Here is a 19,663-nt window from a genome sequence, read left to right as displayed (position 1 = left end):
GCAGCAAAAGCAACTGGGAAGGAGAGAGACGAGAAGAGGTTGCCTCAGGCAAACAGGCCTCTTGCATCAAAGAGCAAATAGGTACCTTTGCCTAATATTATGTTCCACACTGATCAGTCCAGCTGGAAGACCCCAAATTACCTTCCAAACGAATCCAGGAGGAGGAGGAATTCCTCTTTCAGAAGTATACCAACACCATGCTTCACAAGGAAAAGAATTCAGGGAGGCTCAAATAGCCAATCTGGCAGAGGCCTGAGGCTTGGCAAGCTCTGAAGAGAACACACGTCATTCACAAGAGCAGTGGGGACACCAGTGGCTAATGTTCCAGAGGCAAGATAGCGAGACAGCGCTCAAAAGACTTTCCACACAATTCCAACATGCCTGCGTAATGCATTCACCACTAGAGCATCACAGTGATCAGCAGGCACTGGCTCCAGCAAAGGTTTGAAGCAGAGTCTTAAAAATAGGAGTGAAGGAAGAGCATAATACCATGCGCTCAGTGAAAGGAGCAATGTGGTGTTCTGTTCAGATCACTACCAACACAGAATTAGATGGCCAAATGGATTTACACAGAAAAGTTATGAATTAAACTCCTACTGGTTTAAAGTGGCTCAGCGTAACATTGTGGGCCAAAGGGCCTGTTCCTGTGCTGTAGTGTTCTATATTCACCAAAAGAGTACCATGCTAACACTGCCTCACGTCTCCAGCAACCCAGGTTCAATCCTAACCTCAGGTACTAATATACACCCTGTTTTCCCTGTGACTACGTGGGTTTCCTCTGGGTGCTCCGGTTTCCTCCCACACCCCGAAGACAAGCGGGTTGGTGGGTTAATAGGCTATGGTAAAATCCCCCGGGACTTTGAAGTTGACAGGAACGTGGTGGGGAGGGAGGGAGGGAGTGAGGAAGGAAAATGGGATCCATGTGCATGGGTGCTTGATGGTTAGCAATGGATGATGGGCTGAAGGGCCTGTTCACATGCTGTACAACTATGACTCCAAATCAGTGGTACAAAGCATCGCCTGGGCCCAGGCTGTGACACAAGTGGGGCACGATATTAGGTTTTCTGACTTTTGAAGGGCCAGGGCCACATGTACGAGTTCTGTAATAGAGCAAATATGTGGATGGGTACATGGCCTCCCCTCTGAATGATTATTTGAGAGCAGGAAAGAACTGCCCTTCTTACCTCACCCACCAGTCCCCCGTCCCCTGCTTGTGAGAAAATTACAAACTAGTCTGAGGCTGGAACCTTGCCCTCCCATGCATCTCTTCACATCACACAGTCACTAAACATTACTTTACAACATTGACCAGGCTCAAGTCCTTCATTAGCTCTGAAACTCAAAAGATACCTAGGAGGTCATGAAATTCCCTAACATGTGGGCTTTGTGCCCGATTTTGAAATCAGTGTATGGCATATTGCAACAAAAAACACAATAGTTTGTTTGGATTACTTACAAAGAAAGGAACGAGTAAAACAGTTTGTACCCACCCAACTGTTCAGTTCACAAAGGAAAGTTTTAAAGAGATCCTGTCACATTCGTGTCACTGGCATGTCTGTGCAACAGGTTCTATGATAATTGCCCAGTGTTTGATTCTAATTGAACACGCCAGTTCAGACTGGGGGTGGGTGAGACAGGCATCCGGGAGTTGCCACACATAACATCACATTGGCATCAATTAAAGACTGGGCAACTAAATATAGAACAGGTCTATGTTGCACTTTTCCTTCTGAGCTTCACTGCAAAGCTGTGGCCAAGACTGAACCTGCCCCAGCCAGACATTGAAGGAACAGAGCTTTGCAACTTGACAAACTGACAGTAAAACACTAGTGGGTGAGGTGAAAACCCTTCTAGACCAAGGTTGCAGCACACAAGACATGGCAACTATCCAGCAGAAGCTAGCTCTCCAATGTTAGCCTGGTGCCCTCAAGAATGAGATAAGTCTCCTGGACAGGTACAAAATGATCTGTCTTAATCAATGTTTAACTTTCTCCAAACACTTATTTTTGAGTATTTTTAAAAAGAACATAGGATATGCAAGCAAAGGAACAGGCCATTTGGCCCAACCCATCTGTGCCAGCATTTATGCTCCTCTATTCCCTTCTTCCAGTTTTCCCCACAGCAGAACCCTCTCGTGCTTTGTCTGTCATGTGTCCATTCAGTCTCTCCTTAGTTTTTTTTAAACACTATCCACTTCAATCACTCCCTATGGCAACGAGTTCCACATTCCTACCACTCTTTGGTATGGAGAAGTTCATTTGCTACAAAAATTTTGGATGTGGTAAGCTGCTGAGTGGAGGGGCCAGATCATCTGGTGTCTACTGGTGTCCTATCACGTGAAGCTTGCAATTATCTAACAGCTCTGAAGTGGCAGTTATTTAAAAATAAAACCAGTAAAAGTAAAAAGACACTTTGGAAAAACTTGAGAGTCACAGGAGTAAGAGTTGCAGTGACAGGTCGATACAAGGCTATCCTGCGGCAAATGGTCAATCTTTGTCCACAGCCAGAGTGTGATGGGGCTGTGGAAGATCTTAGGAAAATGGGTGAACTGGCAGCTACACAACTTTTTTTTTCCCCTTTAGTTATTCAGGCATTTGTTGCCACTCCTTGAATCAAGTGGCATTCTGGGCCATTTCACTTAAAGGTCAACTACACTGCAAAGGGTTTGGCGTTGCACTTGGGACAGAGCAGATGAAGGACAGTAAATTTCAGCACATTTGTGAACCAGGTGGGTTCTCACTGAAGTCAACTGGTTTCATGGTCACCAACATCTGCTCTAGTTTTTTTTTAAATTCTAGTTTAGTCAAGTAATAGAATTAAGTTTCATGGCTACATGGTGGATGCAAACTCACGTCTCTTGGTCAATAAGATATCTTTATTAGTCACATGTACATTGAAACAGTGAAATGCATCTTGTTTTGCGTAGTGTGTTCTGGGGGCAGCCTGCAAGTGTCACCACACTTCCAGTGCCAACAATGCATGCCCACAACTTCCTAACCCGTAGGTCTTTTTGGAATGAGAGGAAACCTGAGCACCGGAGGAAACCTGAGCACAGGAGGAAACCCACGCAGACACAGAGAACGTACAAACTCCTTACAGACAGCAGCTGGAATTGAACCCAGGTCACTAGCTCCGTAGTAACATTATGCTGAACCTCTGGAACTACTTATGCTAACGCGGCTGTAGCACCTTGTTGCCTGTGGTACCAGTTTGGAGCTGTAGGTGGAACTTAAGCCAGCAGTGAAGATTTGAAGTAGTGAAACCTATGCTTACCCTAGAGATGGTCAGCGGCATGTTGAAGTCTTTGCCGCCTTGAAGTCTGAATCCCCATGGGGCAGGGCCAAGCAGAGAGACTGTGTAGTTGCTCATTCTTGGGTGTTCTCTCTCTCACACACTCCAGGGTCCAAATCAGCCAACTGCAGATGTGATTAAAAACAGACAAATTACCAAAAGTGTGCACAACTGCTATACTTCTACACAAAGCATTTATACAAAGCCTCTTCTGGGGGAAAAAAAATATTGCTTTTGCTTGCATTGCAAGCGGAGTTCTTGTGCAAAACCAGGTCATTCATTTCAACAGGTCCAACGGAGTATTGTGCAGACACACACAGGTATATTTAATGTCTTGCCCTTGAATACATTTACACTATTTAAGTTTCTTCAGTGATATCAAGTTCCACGTTCTGTCCATCCACTGGGAGAAATTTCTCCCAAATTTCCCCCATTAATGATGCTGACAGCCTCTAGTTGTGATCAACTGACTCACCCCCTTAATCAACTCATTCCTAGTCTCATTCTTCCTGGTACATGCAAAACATAACACTATTCCATGTGTTGCCTCAAATTGCTTACAGCACAAAGTTGCAGACTAGCAGCAAGTCTGAGTTGCTTCATTCCCCTCAAGTACAATGTGGTCCTCCACCCATCAAGTGTTGAGCCAGTCCAAACACTCCTTGCATTAAAATGACCCCACAGTGTTGAAAGTACATCCATTAAAGGTGACACGGACATGTTAATAGGTTAACCAGGCTTTGAAAAGCATTGCCAACTTCATTCAGCATGGATACAGTAACCTGTCAGAAAGTGAAATACAGGAGGCTTCAATATAGAGCCCAAAGCAGAGGATTCACCTGCTGTTTGCACAGATGCCCAACTAATACATTGCCAAGTGCTGGTGCATACCACTTTTACAACTACGCCGTTCAAAACAGATTAGACAAAATAGATAGAGATTAGTACCATATGGAAAGAAATAGCAAGCAGCTAAACAGAGGAACTGAATCATCTGGCAAAAATTACCCAACCACATCTTTCTCTGTCAAACAAAATCAAACAAACAGATATTATGGCTGAATTCAACTCTTCACATAAGTTTTACCTTTGAGGCAAACAGCTTATTGGTCTTGAGAGCAGAGTGCAGTGCAGGCACTGTACCCCTGTCGACAGGCTACAGAGAATAAAGCAGCACAAGGTTTGGCTGCCAACACCCACTATATATAACGAAGCCACTGTAAGATTACACCAAAGCATTGAAGGGCTACACCATGACGCAAGGTGACCAATTTAACAGCTTTGATTTCATTAGCAGACTGGGACCCTACTTAATAACAGGTAGACCTGGAAAGTTAGTTCAGGAATCCGTGCTTGGGTGCTCTGATTATAGACTCCAGCGGAAAGCTTGGCAGCAGACCAGAATGGGCATCTTCCTAGGCTCTACCCACCTCATGCTGGTTACAACACTGCATCAGTATAACTAAGAGATGACAAAACTCACCCCCAGCTGTAGCACCATCACCCCACTCCCTTCTGTGTCACTAATCCAGTTCTCCTCAAATCAGTCTCTGCTCTTCACCTCAACCACTCCCAGTGGGAACAAGTTCCACATTCTCACTTCTGACAAATGGAGTTTCTCCCTAGAGTTCCACAAATGACTTCCTCCTTGGGCAAAATAAAACAAGACTGCTGGAGGAACTCAGCAGGTCGAGCAGCATCTGTGGGGAGGGAGGAACGGTTGACATTTCTGGTCGAGGACCCTGCACCAGTCCTGATGCAGGATCTTGAAATAAAACATTGACAATTCTTCTCCACACCACAGATGCTGCTTGACCTGCCGAGTTCCTCCAGCAGTCTTGTTTTAGAAACAGAAAACCTACAGCACAATACAGGCCCTTCGGCCCACAAAGTTGTGCCGAACATGTCCCTTAGAAGTTACTAGGCTTACCTATAGCCTTCTATTTTTCTCAGCTCCATGTACCTATCCAAAAGTCTCTTAAAAGACCCTATCGTATCTGCCTCCACCACCGTTGCCGGCAGCCCCTTCCACGCACTCACCACTGAGTAAAAAAAAACTTGCCCCTGACATCTCCTCTGTACCTACTCCCCAGCACCTTAAACCTATGTCCTCTTGTGGCAACCACTTCAGCCCTGGGAAAGAGCCTCTGACTATCCACACGATCAATGCCTCATCATCTCATACACCTCTAGCAGGTCACCTCCCATCCTCCGTCACTCCAAGGAGAAAAGGCAGAGTTCACTCAACCTGTTTTCATAAGGCATGCTCCCCAATCCAGGCAACATCCTTGTAAGTCTCTTCTGCACCCTTCCTATGGCTTCCACATCCTTCCTGTAGTGAGGCGACTAGAAATGAGCACAGTACTCCAAATGGGGTCTGACCAGGGTCCTATATAGATGCAACATTACCTCTCGGCTCCTAAATTCAATTCCACGATTGATGAAGGACAATACACTGTATGCCTTCTTCACCAGAGTCAACCTGTGCAGCTGCACCTCTGGAGCAGTTTTCTGCTACAGATTCCAGCTTCTGAGTCACCTGTCTCTGATTTCCTCCTTTGTGTTGACTTGACTTTTAGAACCAAGCTTTGCAGTTTTATAACTAATTTTTTTTTTAAGAAAGCAAATCCAACCTCAGCCACTGAGTTCTGAATCTCCATACTCTTAATCACAGGATGAAGTTTCAAATCCGTGCTTCAGACGTTGCTAAAGCCTGCAGTGTAGAATTGTGGGTGAGCCACACCATCACACTTGTCACATTTTTGGTGTAACATTAAACCAAGACATGACGTGGCTGTTTTGGGAAACAGTCAAAAATCTCACAGCACTACTCAAAACAAGACTTCTCCCTAGTGCATTTATCAACACCATAGAAACAGATTATCTGATCATTAACCTCGCTCTTGCTCTGTGACACCTTGCTGTGTGCAGATTGGCTGTCACATTACTACAGCAACTTCTGAAGTAATTTATAGACTGTGAAACACAGGCATGTTCTGCGGTTGAGGGGGGGGCAAAAAAAAAGTGGTTTGTTACTGCAAATGCTCCTTCTTTCTTTGATGGGAAACAGCATCAGATTTTGGTTTGTAGTCCGGAGGAGGAAGCGTTAATGGACTCCCCCTCAAACACCATCTCCTTCGCAAACCTGACCACGGTACACTTGAATTCCAGGGCAGCACAAACCAATGTAGTTTGGAAAGTTCCTTGATGACTCACTGCAGCCCATCATGCAGTACAGAGCTCCACCAACCAGAAGTCCCAAGTTCAGTGTCACGAGACAAGGCTGATATTTCTATGGCATCTTTCTCAACCTCAGGCTGTTTAGGGAGTCAGAAGCACAGAAACGGACCCATCAACCGTCCACACCACCCATTTACACCAATCCTACATTGATCCCATCAACCTCACCCCCACCCCCCCCACCCCACAACAAATGTGCAGCCAATTAACCTGCACATCTTTAGAATGTACACCTGAAGGAAACCCACCTACCTGATCATAGGAGAACATACAAACTCAATGCAGACAGTGCCCGAGCTCAGGATTGAACCAGAGTCTCTGGCACCATTAGGCAGCAGCTCCACTGTACTCCAGATGTACATGCCCCAAAGCAATCAACCATCAAGTACTTTAAATGTCGTCACTGCGGGAAGAAACCTGGTAGCCACTTTGCACACCGCAAGATCCTGCCAGAACAATTTATTTGTGATGTTGGTTGAGTGATAAACATCGGCCAGGACACCAGAACGAATTTCTGCTCTTCCATAATGGTGCCTTGGAAACATTTATTTCTGTCCTAGGGAAGGCAAGGCCTCAACGTCTTACCTGAAAGACACTAAACCAGCTGGGTTTCATTGCCTCCTGGTTTTGGGCTGAGGGTTTTGGAAGGGGATACAACAGCCAAGTAGCCCGTATCTGATCATACTCTAGGGACCATTAACAAAGGTCAGAAACAGGAGAATGGAGAATTGCCTCAGCAGTGATGGTCTTTTTTCCTCTTAACTTGCTTACATAGGTAAACTAAACCAGCTAAAGTGGAGCCAACACTGGAGCATCACTATCTTCACAATATAGACAAGTGTGCGCTTTGGGGTGGGAACAGACAAAGAACAATTAACAAGCTACTTGGCAGGTGGTCTGTGGTTGGGGGAAAAGGTGGGGTATAACCAAATGTTGCCATAGCCCACTGCTCCACACCCAACAACTTGTAATTGTAGCTTTAACATCACTGCTGAACTGGGCGCACTTGGCATCTGCAAACACTTAGTTTGGAAATTTCAGCTGGTTGCTTGGTACAGACAAGTATAAGGACATTAATATTCTGCACAAGGTGAAAGGAGAAGAATCCAAGCTCCCACCGACTGATCCTCTGCACCAGTCCCTCAGGTTGATAGCCACCTCACCACCCCCTGCAATACAGCAAGAAAAAGAAGCCAAAAGTACAAACTGGTGAAAACCTTTACCTGGTCAGAACTCATGAAGTCTTCACGTCGGGCAGGTACAAGTCCAGAAAACTGGGTGGCTTTTCAAACCTTTACTGGACTGCTCCAAGACCATTGGTTATAATGAGGTACACCTTGTCAGGGATCGGTTTTGAGGTCGGATTGTGCCCACTTGGGCAGTTCCTCAGGGTCAAGGAAGATTTGCTTCGGTACAAGTTCTGTGGGTCCCGATTTGGCTAATGAGGAAAATGTGGGAACTGCAGGTTCTACTAAGTGGACACATGCACTTGGGTAGTTTGGGAGGTGGCACGCCCCTCCCATTGTGTACAGTGGACTCGTGCGTGCTTCAGGGCCCGATCCAGAGGGAGTGTCTTGACCTGAAATGTCAACTATTTATCATTTCCCTCCATAGATGCTGCCTGATCTGCTGAGTTCCTCCAGCATCTTGTGTGTGTTGCTCCATGTTTCAACATCTGCAGAATCTGTGTCTGTGCATGTTCCAGATATCAACCACTTTGTCTTAAAAAACTTAACCTTTGGATACTTTTTAAAAGCTCCTTCCTCTCACCTTTAACCCATGTTTTGGTGAATTTGAACAGTTTCCCGTTTGACCTGTAGGTCAGCTCCACTACAGCAGGACGTTAGAGATGAAGTACAGCACTAGAAAGGAGTGTTGGGGCAGTGACACAGTCCGCACTGAACCAATAGATTAAGATCACAGCCTGCACACCTTCACGTAACTGACATTCAGCATGGATGAAGTTGGCAGCCAAATCTGGAGATAGATGTTCCAAGGTGTCTCTCAGTTGTTGGACTCAAAGGGTTTTGCGTAGTCAAAAAGCCCATGTGGTTGGTACTACTGTCTGCACTTTGACACAATGAAGGTCACATCCTCTCTGCCTTTAGAGGGAGACTGATTCCATACTCACTGGGGAGAGGCTCTTCAGCCACTGAGAGGCAGTAGAAGAGGTCACTGGTGATAAACAGGCAAGAAATGACACACAGAGGAGGAAGTCATTCAGCTCATTGAGTTTAGACAACTACAAAAACTAAGCATTAAGACTGCTGCTTAGGAGACATTGTCCACATACTCAGCGGCATTTAATACAAGACTCTATATATATCAGCTTGCATGGACGAACTTGAGCTGACTGGATGAAACTTAAGTACACAATGTCCTAACCCTACTGCCAGGGGTCCAAGGTATTGAATTTGGATCTGTCAGTATGTTGCACAGAGGTCTAATGATCAGCGCAAAGCCAGCAGTTATTTTCTTGGGTTTTTGCTCGGGTTGAACCTGCTTCTTGTAAAGCCTGTCTTTTCATAAGTTACGACCGTCTCTCCCAAAACACTTCCTTAAATCCAGGGTAAACTCACAGGGCAGGTGGTTAAACTTAATCTGCACACATGTACTCTTTACACTTCAGAATTGCGACTGGAAGGTCAACTGGTTTAAGTTCACTATTTCCCCCCCCAATCAATACAGTAGAACTCTATTGTACTGTACAGTCCTGAGTATTTACCAGTTTATTCTTGCTATAGCTGGACCAGTGCAGAGATGCTTTTAGCCACAGGCTTTTCCAAAATGCACTCACCTATTTGGACCCACACCCATGGGAGCAAGAAAAATGGCTTGCATCTCTTCACAACATTGTAAAACTCTTTTGCAGCCCATTAAGTACTGTTTGCATAGTTGCTTCTGATATAATAAAGGAAACATTGCACAGCACAACTGTCCTCCAATCTCAAACACAAGCAAAGTCATACTGACCCAAATAACCAGGATATACCAGTTGAGATACAGATTTAACCCGAGGACACTAGGAATAACCTCAGAGCTTTCAGGTGCCCGAAAGGCGTTGTCGGACTGAAGAAATTAAAAATCCGCAGAACATTTATCTGGACGAGTAGACAAAACAGATGTCTTTGTTCTCACCAGGTGGTGGAAGTAGTGAAGGCAGACATTTCCCGGATTAACTCTTTCTGGATTGAAGTACTTGGAAGTGGACGTAACGAAGGTCCTACCGATAATCTGCTAATCAAAGGTCATTTCCAAATAAAGGTGTTATTTATGGGATGCTCTTTCATAAGGCAGAAGAAAATGGGCTTATAAGAGGAGTTGGTCTGTGTCTTTAAAATGGAGTGGCCCCTCCGAGTCCAATGTCTGACTTGAACTGGCTATAATTAGGGTGAAATGGCCTGATTCAGCAAAAAAAAAAGCACAAAGAAATGACACTGGAGGTATGTGGTGAGAGGGTGCCATCTGTAGCCTGGGGCCAGAACCAGTGAGGGGTGGACACAGGATGGTCCGATGAATCAGAGCCAACAGAATCAAAGTAGAACAGTGCAGAAGCGATTAAAGGAAACAATAATTAATGTTTTCAAGAGGTAGAGCAAGAACTCAGTAGACTAACGAGCAAGGACTTCAGGGAGACCACCTCTGCCTGGGGCAAGAAGGGTCAGCCGGTCAGCCAGTGGAAGCGAGTTTATTGGTCCAAAAGGAACAGTAGAATTCAGGAATTAGGTGGATATTTGCATTTGATATAATAAGTTGATACATTAAAGCTGTGAGTAGTTTGAATTAATTAAACTGTGATTATTCACCTAACCCAAGTTGGTTGACCAAGGTAAGGGTCAACAGTGAGAAGCCATGTTCTCACAGATTGGTGTCTGCATTTCGCAATTCCTCACTCGGGGAAGGAGGCTGAGACAGAAGCGGGGGCGGGGGCGAAGGCGAAAAGAAAAAGAGAGGAAGTTAAGCAAATGGAACCCATTGGGGGAATGTCAGCCACCCCCCTGCCTCCACAGATGCTGCCTGACCCACCGAGTTCTTCCAGCAGTTTGTTTGTTGCTCCAGGTGCCAACGTCTGTAGTCTCGTGTCTCCGACCTCGGCAACGACCACCTGCGTCTCCAACCCTGGTCATACCCTAGGACCCATCCAATGGAGAAACGTGCAAATCAGGAACAACCACAAGGCCAGAGTGGAGGAATGAAGAGGTCTCAGACTGGGGGGGGGGGGTGGGGGGGGGGGGGGGGAGTTTGGTGGTGCTGGGGAGGGCTTTGTTGTCAAAGACCCAGGGCCCCAGATCCACAGAGAGACTTGAAATTATTTTTTTTTTAAAATGAGTTGCCTCCAAGTTGAGCAACAAAGTGTCAATGAATACTGGGCAGATAAGTGTATGGGACTTGGGGAGCGGAGTTTGGGACAACACTACACTGTCAAAGAATGGAATAACAGTGGCCTGGGAATACAGGGGTAATCATCTCAGGATGGGACACAGGACTGTTGAGAGGCCCAACAACAAATGAACTGAACATCTCGACTCAAAGCAGTGACTGTCCATTTCCCTCCACAGATGATCTCTGCCTATACTGCGCTGCCTCAGTAAAGCAGCCAACATAATCAAAGACCTCACCCACCCCAGGCATTCTCTCTTCTCTGCCCATCAGGCAGAAGATACAAAAGCCTGAAAGCACATACAACCAGGCTCAAGGACAGCTTCTATCCCACTGCTACAAGACTATTGAACAGTTCCCTAGTACAATAAAATGGACTCTTGGCCTCAAACTACCTCATTATAACATTGCACCTTATTGTCTACCTCTGTAGCTGTTACACTCTATTCTGCATTCTGTTATAGTTTTAACTTGTACTACCTCAATGCACTGTGTAATGAATTGATCTGTATGCAAGACAAGCTTTTCACTGTACCTCAGTACATGTGACAATAATAAACCAATTCCTCCAGTGCTTTGTGTGTTGCTCCAGATTTCCAGCATCTGCAGTCTCTTGTGTCTCCATTGGATATTCAAGCCCTGGTTGACTTGTATTGTTTGCTCTCATTCATTGAGAATCTCTTTAAAATAAATACATTTTGCCTGAGGACAGATAGTGTCATGATACTCTGATCTTAACCGACAAGGAACTTTGTAGATGCAAGGCAATCAAGCTGAAAATTAACTCTGTCTGTCTGTCTCTCTTTCTCTCTCCACAGACCTTCTATTAACAAAGGGGCAAAAGTACTGTCACTCAGCACAATTGTATCATGGGAGTACCTTCACCACAGTTCGAGTACAGCGACTTCCCTTTAACCATTCGGTCCTTGAGCCAACCAGCACAACCCTAATCACTACAGTTTAGCCACACTATGACCACTTTGCACTAAAATGCACTGGTTTTCGTTCTAATTGTGTTCTTTGTCAAACGTGCATAATTTATGTTCAATTTATGTTTTTCTTGTGAATGCTGCTTATCTGATGCTATGTGCCTGTGATGCTGCTGCAAATTTTTCCTTGCACTTGTGCACACGTCATTAACTCAACTTTACTCACCCAAACACCTGCCTGGTGCTTTCCAGCATTTTACTTCTGTTTTTATTTCAGATTTTCAACATCAAGACAGTTGTCTGAGCATCCCTTGGCATTTTCCAGTGACAGAGGACGTGATCTAATGCACACACATATTACAGCTTGTAGTTTGCCTCCTTCCACCCTTCCTGTTCTTTGCCTTGGTCCCATCACTGAGTAACAAGTCAATCACATATCTGCTTCAGGCAACACAGCAGGACAACACAAGTCAAAGAACAGCAGATGCTGGAAATCAGAAATAGAAGAGAACTCAGCAGGTCAGGCAGCATCTGCTGAAAGAAAAGTAATTAAAGTTTCAGGTCCAGAACCCTTGATCAGAACAGTAGGACAATCTGCACCATAGACACTGGAGCAACATGGCAATTAGTTTATTATTCTCACGTGTATCAAGATACAGTGAAAAGCTTTTGTTTGTGTGCCATCCAGACAGATCGTTTCATCACATCAGTGCACTGAGGTAGTACAAGGGAAAAGCAATAACAGAATGCAGAATATAGTGTTACAGTCACAGAGAAAGTGCAGTGCAGGCAGTCAGTAAGGTGCAAGGGCCACGATGAGGGTGATTAAGAGATCAAGAGTTCATCTTTATCGTACAAGAGGTCTGTTCAATAGTCTTGTAACAGCAGGATAGATGCTGTTCTTGAGCCTGTCAGTGAGCATTTACAAGCTTCTCTTTATCTTCTGCTTGATGCAGGGTGAGAAAAGAGGCTGTTTTTTGATGATTGGGCTGAGAACTATGTAAAAAGATACTAATAATGCGGAAAGGAACAAGAATCCTATCAGCTCAAGTTTGATCAAGCAAATCTACCCCCTCTGCAAAAAAAAAGGCAACCATGAATGGAATGGGCTGCCAGCAACGGTGGTGGACATGGATATGATAGGGTCTTTTAACAGACTTTTGGATAGGTACATGGAGCTTAGAAAAATAGAGGGCTATGGGTAAGCAGAGTAATTTCTAAAGTCGGGACATGTTTGGCACAGCTTTGTGGGCCAAAGGGCCCAAATTGTGCTGTAGGTTTTCTATGTTCTGTCACAAACCAGCAACAAAAGAAACACACTGAGCATGATTCAGTGTTAAAAACTATTTTATTAATCACTACTTATGATAATACGTAAAATAAAAGTAAAAATGTTAGTATGTTAGAATTCAAAAATGTTAAACCTCGAACGTTAACCCCAAAACTAAACTCTTCGTGTGTGTGTGTGACAAAGTCCAAAACTCCCAGTTCCGGAATGGTTCTTAAAGTTCAGTTCCGCAAGCCATAAGGTGAAACATGAGCAAGGGCTTCTTCAACAACCACCGTTGTCTGAAGATAAGATGTAGATGTAGAAAAACATAGAGAGAGTACATACGAAATCCAAATGTTCCACGATGGAACCCAAACGACACTTCAGTGTTTACTCGGTAGTGACTTCCTCACCCCGAAAAGCATCCGAACCGTGGTCGTCCACACACAAATACCTGTTTCCTTCTACAGGTCAGCAACAAAGTGAACTCCACCGGATTACTTCCAACTTCCATACATGGATTTCAGTGGCAAACACAGTTATTGTTTCTCATCCATCGATAGAGAAAACAAGCAGGCTGGTGTCTCTCTCCCTTCTCTCTCTCTCTCCTTCTTCTTCTTCTTACTTCTTCAACAACGTCATTACGTCCTTTATCTTCTATTGACGTAAGTACACCCCACACACACATACACACACACTCTCGATCTTAAAGGGACTTTCACTGAGTCCGTAACAGTTCTATGAATGTTGTGGACTCCTGTCCCATTGTGGGACCCCTGAGCATCAAAGTATAGGCTGGCATTACTGAGGTGCTGTGCTGTTGTAGTTACCATCTTTCCGAGGAGACATTAAACCCATCTGCTCTCTTGGGTGGATTGAAAAAGAACCCATGGCACCACTTTGAAGAGATGGGGAACTCCCCTCTCCCCACCCAGTGTGCAAGAACCAACATCACCAAACAGAGACACCAGAGACTGCAGATGCTGGAACCCAGAGCAACAAACGAGCTGCTGGAGGAACTCAGCAGGTCAGGCAGCATCTGTGGAGGACAGTCACATTTCATCTGGACTCTGCACTAGTCCACTTCCCTCCACAGATGCTGCCTGACCCACAGAGTTCCTCCACCAGCCAATCGGCAAAAACAAATCCGGTCGTGATCGCACTGCTGTGTGTGGGAGCAAACTAGCTCTGTGACACTTACTGCATTACCACAGTGACTACGCCAAAAGTACTTTCTTGAATTTAGAATGTATTGGGATGTTCTGGCAGGGATGTGGAAGGCACTATACAAATACAAGTTTATTTTTCTTTGGGCTTCAAGCCAGTACAAGTTCAAAAGACATTGGACTTGGGTTGGAAAGGAGAGCTGCCCAAAGTCTCTTGCGGCAGCCCGTTATTAAATGGGTTACTGGTCACTTCTGATTCAAGTTCATCAATCCTGCTTCCTTCTCCCTCCACAGCTGCTGCCTGACCTGCTGAGTCCTTCCCAGCACTTGCTGTTTCCACACCAGACAAACTGGGCAGGTTTCTTCCAATCCAAGTAAACGTCGAGACCACATTCTAATGAAATCTAAACATCAGCTATTCACAATGAGGAGTGGCACTAACAGCACATTACGAACTTGCTTAAATATATACTACTTCTTTGTTGAGAGCAGCATTCATCAAAATAGCTGCCCTTTGAACACAGCAGGCAAGTAGCACCAGGCAGGGCTGAGGAATGCTCTCTCATATAGAACAGGCTCCGACATGCTGGAGTGGAGGGAGGGGATGGATTTCTTTGACACCTTTCACATCCCCATTCACTTTTCAGTCAGTAAAGTGCATTCAAAATGCACCGACTGATGTAGGAAGCATGAGAGAAACAAAGGACTGCAGATGCTGAAGTCTAGATAAAAGCACAATGATGCTGGAGGAACTCAGCAGGCCAGGCAGCATCCATGGAGAAAAGCAGGCGGTCAATGTTTTGGGTCAGGACCCTTCTTCAGGACTGAAGATAGGAAAAGGGGAAGCCCAATATATAGGAGGGAAAAGCAGAGCAGTGATAGGTGGACAGAAGAGGGGAGGCAGGGTGGGCACAGGGTGGTGATAGGTAGATGCAGGTAAGAGACAGTGATAGGCAGGTGCGGGGGAGGAGGGGAGAGCAGATCCACTGGGGGATGGGTCAAAGGTAAGGAGAGAAAAAAGAAGAGGGAAAAGGTAGAAAAAAAGATAGGAAAGGGAAGAGAAGAATCATGGTGGGAGGGGTGAGGGGTGGGGGGTGAGGGGAAGGAGGGTTGTGGGGAAGGAGGGTAGGGATTACCTAAAGTGGGAGAATTCAAATGCTCAAGCTGTTAGGCTGTAAGGTTCCAAGGAGGAAAATGAGGTGCTGTTCCTCCAGTTTGCGCTTGGAATTCTCCTGGCAGTGGAGGAGGCTGAGGACTGACATATCAGTGATGGAGGGGGAGTTGAAGTGACTGGCAATGGGGAGATGCAGATCACAGCATGCCAGTCAGCTTAAGCAGAGCAGGATCCCCAAAATGGGAATGCAGTGGTGTAGATGAATACTTGATGGATAGCATGGGCATGATGGGCCAAAGGGCCTGTTTCTGTGCTGACCAGACATTAAGTGTAAAAATATTAGCCCAGGTGCCTGTGATGTTGCTGCAAGCAAGTTTATCATTGTACTTGTGTACACAACCACAAACTCTTCACTTTGGATTTACTCCCCTGCTCACTTGTGAATAAGCATTGTGGGATCTTTCAAGCAGAGGTGCTCCTCCCTCCCACCCCCAAAAGATGACAACCCTGACAGCACAATGTTACCTCAACACTGCACTCTCTGTCAGCCTGGAATTCTGTGCTCAAGTCATAGTCACACAGCACAGAAACACACCCTTCAGTCTAACTGGTCCATGACAGCCAAGATTCCTATCTAACCTAGACCCACATCCCTCTACACCTTTCCTACCAGTGTACCTGTCCAACTGTCTTTCAAATGTTGTTATTGTACCTGCCTCACCCACTTCCTCTGACAGCTCATCCCATACACCCACCATCCACTGGTGGGAAAAGTTGCCCCTCAGGTTCCTATTAAATCTCTCCCTTTTCACTCTAAACACATCCTTTAGTTCTTGGTTCCCCAACCCTGGGGGGAAAAAAAAGCCTGCGTATTCACCTTTATCTATGCCCCTCAATTTTTTTTATGCACCTCTATAAGATCACCCCTCATTCTCCTACCTTCCAATGAATAAAGTCCCAACCTGCTCAACCTCTCTCCAGGGTCAGGAACCTCTAACCTTTTTGCCTCTGGGAGCTTGATCATTACTCAGAGAGGAGCGGCACAAGATTGCCACCATTCTTAAATACATACTTCTCTGCTGAGAGGTGCATTAATCAAAAGAGCGGCGCTTTGAACAGTAGGCGAGCCGTGCAAGTCCGGGCCACAGGACTACACAAGCTCCAGCTTGCGGTGCACCAGCGTGGGATACAAGAACGTGTCCAGGAGCCGCCCTAACAACAAAGAAGCCTCCAGAAAGATGCCTGCTGTTGCAAACTTGTCTCCTGCAGCAAGGTTCCAAGGTCCAATCTCACCCCAAGCGAAGTGAGCAATTGACAAGCCCAGGATCGTCCTTGGAGGGGTTGGGCCATACGTCACGGACCCGCCCGCAACCAAATCCAACCCCGCACGCCGATAGGAAGACAGAAACCAAGGTGCACCAGCCGATCCCGGCGCCGATTGGCGAACCTTGCTGTCGATCACGATAACACCACACGCTTGCATCGGGTTAAATTCACAATTTGCAGGGGATTGTTTGCAAAGTTCGCCCCTTTTCCGAAACAAAATCTACACCCCCGAATAGTTAAGACAAGACACACATGCTGGACGCATTAAGATACAATTTGAATATTTAAAGCGGGACACTATTTGCAAAATATCTGCCATAAAGCCTGTCGCTTAAAGCAAGTCCCAGGTCCACTTATGTTAGGGAGCCAGTAACCTCAGGGCAAGTTTTAAAATACTGGGTGAAAGAAAGAAAGACACAAGAATAACATCACATTTGCAATTAACACATAGCCCTGCAAACAATCAATGATACTGACTCTGCACCTCTTAGCAAGCGCAGGGAATCACCAACACCGTCTCTTGGCTCCCTCTCCCTCCTTCCCTTCGCATGTGTCAAAAGTCCCCCGCAACTGCAAACGTCGCCCCTCACCTCTCCGGCGTGCGATCCCGGGGCAAACTTCTATTGGAACGCCGTGTTGCAGCTCCGGATCCAGGGCAAGGTTCTATTGGAACGCCGTGTTGCAGCTCCGGATCCAGGGCAAGGTTCTATTGGAACGCCGTGTTGCAGCTCCGGATCCAGGGCAAGGTTCTATTGGAACGCCGTGTTGCAGCTCCGGATCCAGGGCAAGGTTCTATTCGATCGCCGTGTTGCCCGGGGCCGGGTTCTGCTGGCTGAAGCGCTTCCCTTATCTCTGCACTTCCGTCACATTCAACTCTTTCACCCAGCAAAGAGCACGAGATGGAGGAGGAGAAAGGGAAATTATCCTCCCTGCTTCCCCACCCACTGACGTAACAGGATCTTTTTTTGGGGGGCGGGGGGGGGAGTTGATGAAACGAGTGCAATAAGAACTAAATTACCTTGCATGAGTTATTCAGTCAATAATATTGCGATGGCTGGAAGTACTTTTTGCAAAGTCAAATTATTTATAACGTGGAAATTGCGTGCAACAAATTGTCCCCAAACCTAAATTTATTACTCAGCAAATTAAAGATTTTTTTCCATTATCGACTAATCATATATTTGACTAGATTTTTGCCATAGTTTTGTCTAACTATACCAGGGTAAAACAAAAAGATACTTGATATGGCATGACCTCTGACTGACCAAAAGCACTTTATAGTCAATTAAATAATAGAGTAGAGGGGGTCAGAGGGAAGATTAAACAGTGCAACGAATAAGGCATGGGAGTTTAGAGTGGGATGTTCACTGATGCACAGGAGCAGCAGTTTGTACCATTTACCGGACCTCCAGAGTCAGAGCAATGCAGCACGGATACAGGTCGTTCAGCTCAACTGGTCCATGCCGACCACGGTGCCCACCCACCTAGTCCCAATTTCCTGCATTCAGCCCATATCCCTCCAAGCCCCACCCCTCCATGTACCTATCCCAGTGCTTCTTAAATGACACTATTGTACCTGCCTCACCCACTTCCTCTGGCAGCTCGTTCCATACACTCACCACCCTCTGCGTGAAAATGTTACCCCTCAGGTCCCTTTTAAATCTTTCCCCTCTCACCCTAAACCTTTGCCCCCTAGTTTTGTTCTCCCCTACCCTGGGGAAAGACTGTTACCGTCTCATAATTTTAAACACTTCTATAAGGTCGCCCCTCATTCTCCTACGCTCCAAGGAATAAAGACCTAGCCTGGCCAACCTCTCCCTATATTTAGAAGAATAAGAGGCAATATCATAGCAACATCCAAGATTCTGAGGGGGATTGACAGGGGGAAATACTGAGAGGATGCTTACCCTAGTGGGACTGTCTGGAACTAGGGGTGTTGGGGGCAGGATAAGGAATTGCCCGTTTCAGATGCTCATGAGTTCTGATGAATAGTCTTCGATGTGAAGCATTAATCGTTTCTCCTTCCACAAGTGCTGCCTGACTTGCAGAGTGGTTTCATTTCAGATCTGCAGTTCTTTTCTTCTTTGATTTTTCCTGTGGAGGTTTCGGGTAGTGGATCATAGAACAGCACAGGAACAGGACCTTCGGCCCATCGTGTCTGTGTTGAACATGATGCAGAATTAAACTCTTCTGCCAGCACATAATCCACATCCCTCCATTCCCTGCATATCTTGCACTGGATCGCAAGAGGCTGCAGAGGGTTGTAGACTCAGCCAGCTCCATCACAGGCACAACCCTTCCCGCCATCGAGGACATCTTCAAGAGGTAGTGCCTCAAGAAGGTGGCATCCATCACTAACAACCCTCACCACCCAGGACATGCCCTCTTCTCGTTACTACCATCGGGGAGGAGGTACAGGAGCCTGAAGATCCACACTCAACGATTCAGGAACAGCTTCTTCCCCTCCGCCATCAGATTTCTGAATGGTCCATGAACCCATGAACACTATCTTGTTATTCCTTATTTATTTTTGTAATTTACAAAGACAAGACATCTTTATTAGTCACATGTACATGGAAACACACAGTGAAATACATCTTTTGCGTAGAATGTTCTGGGGCCAGACTGCAAGTGTCGCCACGCTTCCGGTGCCAACATAGCATGCCCACAACTTTCTAACCTGTATGTCTTTGGAATGTCGGTAGGTTAAGTGAGTGGACAAGGGTCTGGCAGATGGAGTACAATGTTGGTAAATGCGAGGTCATGCACTTTGGAAGGAAAAATAGATCAGATTATTATTTAAATAGTGAAAGTTTGCAGCATGCTGTTGTGCAGAGGGACTCGGGAGCACTTGTGCATGAATCGCAGAAGGTTGGTTTGCTGCAACTGTACAGGGTACTGGTGAGGCCGCAGCTACTGCGTGCAGTTCTGGTCTTACTTGAGGAAA

The 19,663-nt window shown here is 45.9% G+C and overlaps 1 protein-coding gene across 1 annotated transcript in view; it reads right to left on the bottom strand.

Annotated features, from left to right (window-relative positions):
* Positions 1-17,628, bottom strand: part of pdlim5a (PDZ and LIM domain 5a) — a 240,481-nt gene extending 222,853 nt beyond the window's left edge. The window contains exons 1-2 of the mRNA XM_052041064.1: positions 17,307-17,628; positions 3,274-3,416 (exon numbers count right to left, since the gene is read on the bottom strand). Coding sequence (XP_051897024.1) covers positions 3,274-3,369 — 96 coding nt within the window. The 5' untranslated portion in view covers positions 3,370-3,416; positions 17,307-17,628. The remainder of the gene's footprint in view (positions 1-3,273; positions 3,417-17,306) is intronic.
* Between the last annotated feature and the right edge of the window lie 2,035 nt (positions 17,629-19,663).

This window comes from Pristis pectinata, chromosome 2 (genome assembly GCF_009764475.1).
Source record: "Pristis pectinata isolate sPriPec2 chromosome 2, sPriPec2.1.pri, whole genome shotgun sequence".
Taxonomy (NCBI): domain Eukaryota; kingdom Metazoa; phylum Chordata; class Chondrichthyes; order Rhinopristiformes; family Pristidae; genus Pristis; species Pristis pectinata.
The sequence above is the reverse complement of the archived record's forward strand: the minus strand, read 5'-3'. Positions and strand labels throughout refer to the sequence as shown.